At 37.1% G+C, this 11,341-nt stretch overlaps 1 protein-coding gene across 1 annotated transcript; it reads right to left on the bottom strand.

Moving 5' to 3' along the window:
• Window positions 1–2: 2 nt before the first annotated feature.
• On the bottom strand, window positions 3–7,343 carry LOC109240495 (probable protein phosphatase 2C 4). The gene is made up of 4 exons (XM_019407150.1): window positions 5,166–7,343; window positions 2,797–2,910; window positions 2,146–2,410; window positions 3–723 (listed from the first exon to the last, which is right to left on the bottom strand). Exons 1-4 carry the CDS (start codon window positions 7,128–7,130, stop codon window positions 599–601), a joined length of 2,469 nt encoding a protein of 822 aa, XP_019262695.1. The 5' UTR covers window positions 7,131–7,343; the 3' UTR covers window positions 3–598.
• Between the last annotated feature and the right edge of the window lie 3,998 nt (window positions 7,344–11,341).

The following is an 11,341-nucleotide window of genomic DNA, read 5'->3' as shown; positions in this document are numbered from 1 at the left end:
TGAAGGAAATATTGATACTGCAATCAGCATAAAAGTATGTGATGTACCTTTCTCTTCACCCCATTCTGTAAGAGAACTTTTTACACAAGGGTTCAACAAAAATTCTCTCCTCTGTAAACCACATTGATGGATATCCACCTCCAAAATACAGATATATCACCTTTCCTATCTGATAGAAAAGGATCCCATGATCCTGAACCGTGAGCCGATCTTACCTGGGATCGCAAATCCCGAACTAAGTAACTAAGCCACCCACCTGGTCACAATCACTTGATTTTGGCTCTAAAGAGTAGATGAGATGGGGGCAAAAAGAAAGAAAGAAAGAACTTAAAGAATGAAAATATATATTTGCAAAATCTAAAAAGAAACTAAATGAAGAGACCCTATTTCTTTTTTTCTAGGAGCAGTTCTGATCAACCCCAGCTACGAAATTTCTACTTTTCACGAGCCTTGTCGTATTTCTAGCAGTTTTGGCTGTTGTAAAGGGTATAACCAGAGCAGTGAGCTTGATCGACTGTCCAGCTTCCACCACTGTTCTCAACATCCCACCTCAAGAGATCAAAATTGCAGCACCGCTATACATGGAAATTGTAAAAACTCAGAGGTATTTCCCAGACGACTTCCAAATTCTTCCCTCAAGAGATACCACCATAACAGTAACATCATCATGGTACTTCCTACGATCTCCCTGGGGGATGTCCAGCAGTTCATGAAAATCCATTCCTGCAAGAAAACATTAACAATTCAATTGAAAAACATGTAATATTTGCATGCCACAACCCAAAACAAGTCATCTAGAGAGGCCATCATAAGATAACCATGAAATCAGAGATTCAGAAATCATAGTTTACCTAGACTGCAAAAATACATAAAACGAAATGGTAGAGAAAAAAGATGCTACTAAATGAGAAACTAACTAATGATTACTGTGGAGATAAAGCCAAAGTATTTAGTAGTCCTTACGTTTCAGAAAGTGATATGAAATCAATGACATCATCTGGAGTTGTTAAAAAAGAACTTTCTTTTAATTTAAGGACGCCCAGAATTCATATAAAGGAACCCAATCCCCTAGTTTGGGATTGAGACATAGTTAAACTTCAGCATTTAAGAGAAGAAAACAGCTTGATGATTCATCAGCTTCTGGATATTCAGACAGATCACTTAGGGATCTCGTGCCACATTTTCTAGAAAACGAAGATTGACAACTGATCTTGAAATTCCTGAAGCGCTATGCTATGAAATAAATCATCCATGTAATGTTTTGCCTCTTTAGCAAGAGGGTTACCAAGATCTTGAAAATGTTATCTGATCTATCAATTTCTACACTTCATTGATACCAGCCGATCCACCAAGTGATCCAAAGAACTAGGTGCCACAGAAATACACAGGTGCAAAAACTCAAATTAAAAGATAAGGAAACATTTACCAAGGCTTTATATGGACACCTGTATAAGGGAATATACTTCGCTGCAATATTTGGTTGATGGATGAGCTTGGGACCTTTGAGTCATATTACCAATTTAGTGTAGTCTTTTACTAACGTTTCTTCCCCAAAAGAATAGATTTTCTACATTCCACAGACCCAAGTCAGAAGGTGAGGACTGAGGACTAGTACGATTCAATTAGAATATAATGTACTATTCAGGGGCTTACAATTCTAACTAAATAGTGCAAAACAATATTCTTGACATAGGCTTTTTATAGTTATCATATATCAGAGGTAGCGCAGCAGCTTAAATGAGTAAACGACAAAGATGTTTCTCAAACCTCAAGATGTATCTTTGTTCCATCAGTTAAAGACAAGTACACGTAAACAACCTAAGTCATGGTGGATAATCTGGTCATAAATCCAGAATAAGCAATTGTATGTCAATGTGTCACAGAATTGGAGCGGGTCCAATTTAGTGTTCCCACCTAATACAGAATTGATTTAAATTAGAGAATAAAAGGAAGATGATTGAGAGTCTGAAAGTTTTTTATAAGAAAAATCTGAAAATGTAAATGTCATCTCCTAAAACAAAAACAAAAAAGTTATCTCCTAGCAAAAATTAAGGGTGTGCAGCCACTAGAAAACGTAAAGAATCACCAAAACAGTAACTTTTTACCCTTAACTCTGCGCACAGAAAGACTAGACAGAAAACATACCAGCTTTCTTGGCTGCACGGAATAAGAGCTCCTCAATAAGATGCTGAGCAGGATCCCCATCAGGGAATTTCTCCATGAAATTCTCAACATGACAAACAACCTCTTGATTGCTCAAATATTGGTACAAGCCATCAGAGGATAGCACCAAAAACTGATCCTTAGGACAGAGTCTATGATGGCGCAGAGAAGGTTTACAAGATAAATAAGGAGCATCCCCAATGTACTCGTTCCGAAACATTTCTAGCAACGCATCATTCAATTTAGGCTGCACAGGCACATCTCAAAATATTAAGCGGATTGACAGCAAGCATGTAAAAACAGAATATAAGTCTACGGCAACAACTCAAAGTAGGATGTTCATTCAAATAATTAAACATGTGGCAAACTTTACATCTCCAGAGTACCTACATGCAGAAACATATATTTCTGTACTAGATGGAATGCTAGGACTAAGAGTGCATGACATTCCATCTCTTAGAGATCCACAGAATTTCGGCCAAACCAGAAATGGAAATGGTCAAAGAGGGTCCTCTGACGCCACAATATTAAAGCAAAACGAGGCTCCGAATGTGCAGATGTGCAATTCGATGCAATTGCTAGAGATTTTTGGGATAGGAAACCAGGATGGAGAAAGAAAAGCAAATGACAAACCTTTTTCAGGAAGCCCGCCCCAAAAGCGCGAGTGACCTTTAAACGACCTTTCACTCTATCATTAACAATACAATTGTTGTCGTCTGGGTGTTCATTCTTGATTCTAATAACTTCCTGGAGATTGTTACAAGAAACAAACTGTTTAAGAACCTGACTGATTAAAATACAAACATGGGAGTGTTACAAGCAACAGACACTTAAAAGTTACAGGTTTCACAATGACAAATGAGACAGAAACTCAGCGCCAATTGCAGTCATTGGTCAAACACACTTTAATAACAACAATGAGAAGTTGTAACTTGGTAGAACCGAAACAGACAACACGGGAATCATTAACCGTATCTGGCCAGCAGAAATGGTTATGTCAGAGTAAAGAGTGAACACAATTAAGTGTGACAGCAATACAGGTGCTGTTACAGCTACTAGCTCATTCAACAACTAGCCAAATCAGTGATTGCAATTAGTATTAGGGGCACTTTAGATAAAAGATGAAAATATCGACTTGAATGTGCATGCCGCAAATTGGAGCCAATATATATTATTTGTGCTCATCTAATGTCTTGATAAAGAAGGCCCAGCAAACACAGGAGGCCTGAAGCCTTTCACAAATGTTGCAAGAAAATGAAGATATGCCAGGCATTTGTTTCACTTTTTTTTTTTTAACTTATCCACCCCATTATATTGTTTGGATTTTGTTTTCCATGGAGTACAAAATCTGATGCATTGCCTCCTTGCTAATGGAGAAGAATAAGAATATTCACCAAAGTTAGTAAATGTCTAGTAGTACACTCACTGCTGAACAAGACCATCAATATATAACTCCTGTGGCAGAAAAATACTTAGGTACAACAGACGAGGGGATCTTTTCAATTGCCAAAAGGTCCTACGCTTAGACGCAGGTATAATCATTTTATCAAGGTAGGGGTTGTTCATCCATCCCAATAGGCAAGGTTTCTGCCAAATGATAATGTTGGAAAGAAAAAAGGAAAAAGGAAAAGAGAACCCACTCAGTTGAGGCATTCAGCAGTTTTATCATATTCATCTTCGTCCAATAAACCAAGACAAACTAATATAGAAATAAAAAATGTTGAGAGCATCACACCAATACATGAATGTTGTAGCTGAAGGAAAACTGCTACCAGTATCCAACTACAAACAACAGTTTGCTTAAAAAATAGAGAGATGCAGGAATAAAAGAGCAGAAAAAATGAAGATGGAAGAAGTAGAAAACAAACGAAAGATTCATCAATAGATATCTAATACCTCTCCAGCCTCCATCTGATACAGTGTTTAATAGAAGTATAGGAGGCACCTAATGTATATATAAGAAGCTATATTTGAGCAGTTATATTAGAAGCTTAGAGGAAGCTTCCAAACCCATTGTTTCATTTAGATGAATAAATGGATACCAGACAAGGCAAATATATTGACAAAAATGGAGCTAAGGGAAAGCAATATTAAGTTTCCTCATTGTCACAATTACACTAAAGAGTGGCAAAATTATACCTTCTAAGATATCCCTAAGACTCATGAACCACAAGTTTGGAACAGTATTGCACTCTATTTTAAGAGAGTTTTAAGATTAGAAGGCAATCAATATCGGAAAGGATCTGACTGCATTCCTGATCCACTCATAGAGATTAAGCACAAGTTCATGAAAATATGCAAGACTCAGATTCGTCAAAATCTTTGAGAGAGAGAGAGAGAGAGAGAGGCAAAGAAAGAGATCTGGGCTAAAGGAGCAGAATCTCATCTAAAGTGAGCACAGCAGTAAAGAGTGAACCTACTATAATGAAGACGACCAAGCTTATGACATGGCAAGGAATAAGTGATTATGGGAAAAAGAACCATTTGAGAGGGTCAAACTATAGCTAAATGCTGAACTGTTTCTAAGAACCTGCCTATACCAACTAAATGCTGCCAACCCAAAAATTTAATGGTTCGATACACTGTGACCGAAGATTCACAACACCAGACCTACAGAAAAACCACTTCGGCAGGCACATATATGATCCAGCTCTGCATATAACTAAAGCAAGAAACTGACTTTGAGACCTCTTTGCTTCAGAGGCTTTTATTTTGAAATTATGTCCCATTTAATTAATTTCATAACCTACTACATTCAATGATCTTAGATCAGTAAAGCAGGTGATGAGCACAAGGGGCATCATATTTTGGAGCACCAGATAAAGGAAATAGCTTTTAATTTACATGAATTCATCATTCTGAAGTTTTGTAATTCTTACAGAGTAAAATAATTATGTACTCCAGCACTTAAAATGTCATAACTCATAAATCAGTTAAACTTAAAACATGGAAGGAAGCATCAGAAACAACCCATTGACTAACAAGAAACCGAGGAACCTTACTTCTTCAATGCTAGTGCTGTGATCAGTTGACAATTGCAAGGCAGTCAGCTTCGTAGCTTGAATAGGTATCTCATTCGTCGCCTTATTTTCCTCATCACCGGCAACTACAGATTCTTCAGCAATGCCCTCAACAGCCAACTCGCAATTGCCTGGAACTATTGGTTCTGAACTAGAACTAACCTCCTCAGACTCATACTGAGCCACAATAGCACGACTATCTCCCACATTCATAACATATACATCTTCATCTCTCATCAAAGCAACCAGCAAACAAGAACCCATTAATGCAAGCTCAGGGTACCGATCAAGAACTTTATCTGTCATATCCAAGTAGGCGAGTTCAGTGACTTCAAGAGCTCTTGACATTGCTCTCAAAACCAACTCATGATCAACCGGACCCACCTTACGCTTCCTTTCACTTCTATCAATCCTTTCCTCCACTCTATTCTCTCCTACTTCAACCTTCTTTTTAGCTTGCAATCCGAATCTCCATGGGAATAACCTGTTACTCTCTTTGTGCTTATTAATTGACAAACCATGTTTCAACTTCGACAACAGCAACGACCTCCTATTAACCGCTGAACCTGCACTATTTACACTTAATGCATCATCTACTGAAAATGCAAATCTCTCCGAACCCGAAAGATCAAGACCATCCTCTGTCTCATCTTCTGCTAAAAGTTCCCACAATCTCCTCCTCCTAACCTCTATTTCCCCTGATTGAAATGTCACTCTCTTTTCAGACCCTTTATCCATCTGCTCCAAATTAACTGCACTTTCACCTTCTTCTACTCCCCTATCTCCCCTACTCGTGGCATCAAGTGGTCCTCGATTCCAATGTGGCTTGTTTGAGTCCTCACCAATCAGTTCATTTTCTATATTTGCATTTTCTGATTGAAATATCACCTTCTTTTCACACTCTTTATCCATCTGATCCAAATTAACCTCATTTTCAGCTTCTTCAACTCCCCTATCCCCCCTACTCATCTCCTTATGCACTCGATTCGAATTAGCTTCGTTCGAGTCCTCAATGATCACTTCATTTTCTATATTTGCATTATTTTTGCTTTCCTGGTTATTATTACTAATACTAGTATCTTCACTATCCCAAAACAAACCCTCTAATTCTTTGTTCATTGCTTTGTACAGATTACTCATCAAAAATTCAGGTGCATCAGGTCCATTAAACCCATCATAAATTCCAACAAACAGCCATCCATGTTCTTCACATACAACCACATGCACACGATCCTCCCCTGCTTTTCCTAATGCCCATTCAACATTCACATTATTACGCAAATGCCATCCATTATAATCACGTGTACAGTTAATTTCCTTTTTACCTGTGAAGTAGTTTCTCACTGGCACCACCCACGGCCGTCTAAAGGCTTTTTTAATTCCATTAATGCCCTTCGTTTTTCTCCTTTTTACGTAAATGCCATCACCACCCAACGGAGCTGAGAATGGAACGGCAGACTCTAGTGGACCGGATAGAGCTCCTCGCTCGATCGGACCGGACATGAAGAAAGCCCTCTCTCTTTCCATTGGACCAGCCGGTTCGTTGCTTAAACCGGTTCGAGGAACCGGTTGAAGAGGCAAAGCACTAAAGGAAGACGTACTTTCAAAACCATTCACAACACTACCAGTACCATCGTCGTAAATATTATCAAGTTGGAGGACAGTTCGGGGAGTGGAAGTATTTGCACTAACAGACGCACCTGAAATCGCTCTGAATCCGGTTTCGGTCCTTAAAGGAGCCGGTTCATTATCGAACCGGAGTGACTGAGAAGGCGAAACGAACCGGTCTGAGTTTGTCGGAGAGAGACCAAACCGGGCGGATGACCTAACATAGCAGAAGGAATGACCTAGGGTTTCATCGAGCGGTTCGCTGCCCGTGAATATTACCTCCGGTTCAGTCCGGTTCACCACCGCCGGGTTACTAAAACACGAAAAACCGCCTCCCATTTCACGTTCTATTCATTTCATAACCCCCTCCCCCAACAGTAACCACTGTTATATGTATATATCTCTATAAAAGTAGAGTTACACAGAGAGGCAAAAGAAAATTTTGTTTCAGTTTGTTGTGAAAGAAAATGAGATATAGAGAGAGAAGAAACAAATATTTCTAGAGAGAGAGAATGGAGTAATCTATTTTGTAATGTTTTTTGCGGGCTAATGAAGTTATTGGAAAACAAAAAGAATGAAATAGAGAAGACTACTGGTGGAGTGATTTTATTTTGTCTCACACAACTTTGTGCGAGGCCTCTTTTTATCTCACATATTTGTGGACCCATATCTTACACATCTGGGTCCACAAAATTTTGGAACCCAAACAGTTGTGAGACAAAGAATAGGTCTCACACAACTAGTATCAGTTGTGTGAGGCACAAAATAAAATTTTTTCTACTGGTGTAGTTTTTTTATTTCTATAGAAAGAGTGTGCGAGATCCCGAACAGCAGCCTCGAAGCAACAATAAAATTGTTCTTTAATTTATTATGATTGAGCCCTGATTAATTTTATTAAAACTTGTATTAGAATACACGACTTAACTCACACCCATAAGGGTCCGACCCTTTTCGGGCCCTTTTTCAAATCATACATGAATACATAATACTCCGTATAGTGATTGCCCTTTAGAGAGAGAATGATGCTGATATAAAGGAAAACAAAAATATATACTATGAGAGCCAAAGATTATAGTGATCTAGATAGAATTCTTCTTCACCTTTAATTAAAGATCAACGACTCTCGGATAAAATTAAAAAATAGCTACTTCCCCCGTCTTGTAATTGAAATATAGCTACTATAATAGAGTTTCACTTTTGCAATTTAAACTTTATAACAATGACAAATTTCACTTTCAAGGCATAAAAATTTGCTAGCTCGCATTATTATTATAACTTTTTCTCCTTTAATAAGCCTTATACAGATCGAATCCATACTAATTGGGACGGTAATGCGAATAACGAACACCAAATGAAAACTAAAAAAGAAAAAGAAAAAGAGGGAAACAAAGAGATACTATTTAGTAGGAGTTCTAAAATTCATCTAAATAAATTTAGTATAGTATAATATTTTTTTCATATATATCATTGGTGGATAACTTTTTTCACTTTAATCCCGTCGAAGTTATTAATTTGAAGTCTTATTGGATAAGCCTAGTTAAAGAGTAAAACATTCTCTTTCAATTAACTCTACTTCATATTTAAATGGAGTATATGAACTCAAATCTCTAATTCATTTTTAAAATAAAGAAAAGTAAATAGACAATTTGCGTCCGAAATTTTAGAAAAATATTTCCGAGTGATCTGTAAGTTATAGGTTCAAATCATAGAACACAGTCAGAGACGGATCCATGATTTAATCCTTTTGGGTTCCTGCAACAACCTCGATTAAAGTTTCTATAGTAACTGAGTTCACATTCAAACATTTATATATATTTACTAAATTTTTCGAATATATTTACACTTTTTGGACAAAATCTATTGGGTTCACGTGAACCCGTAGGCAGGGAGGTGAATCCGCCACTGAAAGCAGTTACTAATATTTGCATTACGGTAAACTATCTATATCAAACCCCTTAATTACGGTCCTTTCTCCAACTCTACGTGAATACGGAACACTCTATTTTTAAATTTTCGAATAATTAGGGATAGGGATAGTAGACCGTGCATTTAAAGAAAGGAGTAGGGTCAACGTGGAGGGAAATCGAGGGCATATTTTGTCTTTATGGGTTTCTTTTGTCCTTATCGTTGATTTTTGGGTTGCTGGGTCTGACTATTTGTTTTTGTTTTTGTTTTTACACGTCCCAAAGGTCAAGCCTACGTTGAAATTATGACACTAGGATTGAACCGTTTCCAAACACTGTTATGACCCTTTTACCCCTTGATGTTTTTTCTTTTTTATTATTTTGAACAACTTAATCAATTTTATGTCTACCAAAAAGGTGTTTGATATTTTCAAAAGATATGGTCCGATGGATGAAAATTTTAACCATTAATTAGAGGTTTCACGTGAGAGACATAAGAATTGAGAAAATTCTTGACAAATATATTTCCTCTTTAGCGGACCTTGTACGACATGAATTTGAATTAGTTACGACAAACTTTATGACTTTACCAAAAAAAAATGTTTGGTAGAATGAGTGAGAATTTTCACCGTTAACCAATAACAATGAGCTTGATTCAAGTCTTGAGAATTGAAAAACTATTGATAGAAAGTTTCGTCCTCTTTATCGAGCCCTACGCAATCAGTAAATAGTAAATGAGAGCAATGTTCATCTAAGCGTATATTTTTAGCAAATGAGATTCATAATATACATAATTCCAAGCAAGTTTGAGTTCAGCTATATGAATATTTATTGTTCATATCGCTTCATTTAACCTTTAAATTAAATTAACTACTTTTATATTGGTGGTTAACATAATGATTCCTATCATGTGATAAATATTCACTAAATCTAATTCAAATTTTTCAGTGCTTGATCAAGGGTATAAACACCCAAAATATGCAATGGCACATTATACATCTATAATTGTTCTTTAATTAGAATTTTATTCATTGCAGAAAAAAAAAGTAAAAGAGAAAGGCCAAAGGTCTTTATTTAAAGGGTATTTATTTCTACTAATAAAAAAAAGATAAAAACCTCGTAGTTAAAGTAGATAAAGTTTGAAAATAGAAAAAGGATAATAATTTCGGCTAGTTGGAATGTTTGGGTCCACATAGTGTATCAGTTGGTCAACGAACTGATGAAATAGTCTAATTTTGTGGGGTCCGATGTCGATTTAACAATATTTTATTACAGTACTAACTTTTTGTTCAATTGATTCCGGTTGAAATTTGTAAAGATATAGATTTATCGGAAAAGAGTCATATTTGAGCTTTTGTTATAAAAAAAATATGTTAATATTTATCTTCTGTTTTAGGTTTTTTAGTATAATTATGCTACCATTATACTTGTGGATTAATTTACCCCCTACCCATTATAAACTTCATCCGATTTAAAAACACACGTGGCTGGTTGTCACGATCCGGATTTTCCAACATCGGGAGTCGTGATGGCGCCTACTAGTGAAAGCTAGGCAAGCCAATCAACTGAATTATTTGTCTTGTTTCGATTTTTAAATTCGTTAACAATTATAAACCAACAGTTAATAAATCAACAAAATTTAACAAGCGGAAGATTAAATTTCAAGTTTTAATAACACCGCTGATACGATTCCATAACAAATCTACCCAAAACTGGTGTCACAACTTCACAGACTGTTTAAGATTACTACAAATAAAGGTCTGAAAGAAATAATACAACACTGTCTCTGGAAATACAAGAAGGAAACAGGAATAATAGATAGAAGGAGACACCAAGGCCTGCGGACGCCTGCAGGACCACCTTGGGTCGCTTGATGAACAAGAAGCAGCAATCTCACTGCGGTCCGAAATCTACAGCACTGGGATCTGCACAAAAGAGTGCAGAGTGTAGTATCAGCACAACCGACCCCATGTGCTGGTAAGTGCCTAGCCTAACCTCGGCGAAGTAGTGACGAGGCTAGGACCAGACTACCAAATAAACCTATGCAGATAAATCATATACAGCAGAAAAATAAAAGCAGAAATGTACAGTCAAGGATGGGAGGGGGAAACATGCTGCGAGGAAACAACAAATGATAACAGGAGAACAGCAGGTAAACATAAGGAACACCATAACTAAATTTTCAACAAGAATCAGAAATTAAACAAGTGCACGACATCACCCTTCGCGCTTTTACTCTCATCCTCACCATAAAAATTAATATAAACTGCACGGCATCACCCTTCGTGCTTTTACTCTCATCCTTACCATAAAAATTAATATAAACTGCACGGCATCACCCTTCGTGCTTTTACTCTCATCCTCACCATAAAATCAATATAATCGGCACGGAATGGTACATCGTGCGGCACGGCATCACCCTTCGTGCTTTACACTCTTCCTCACAAATATCGTGCACGGCATCACCCTTCGTGCTTTAACACTCTCTCACCAAAACAATGGACGGCATCACCCTTCGTGCTTTACACTCTTCCTCGCCCAAACAACAAACACAAACAATGAGGGCAAGGAAAATAAATGAATCATAATAAGATCCCGGCAAGGGAACAATATCAAAACAACAACATCCCGGCAAGGGAACAATAC

This window comes from Nicotiana attenuata, unplaced genomic scaffold (assembly GCF_001879085.1).
Source record: "Nicotiana attenuata strain UT unplaced genomic scaffold, NIATTr2, whole genome shotgun sequence".
Classification (NCBI taxonomy): Eukaryota; Viridiplantae; Streptophyta; class Magnoliopsida; order Solanales; family Solanaceae; genus Nicotiana; species Nicotiana attenuata.
The sequence above is the reverse complement of the archived record's forward strand: the minus strand, read 5'-3'. Positions and strand labels throughout refer to the sequence as shown.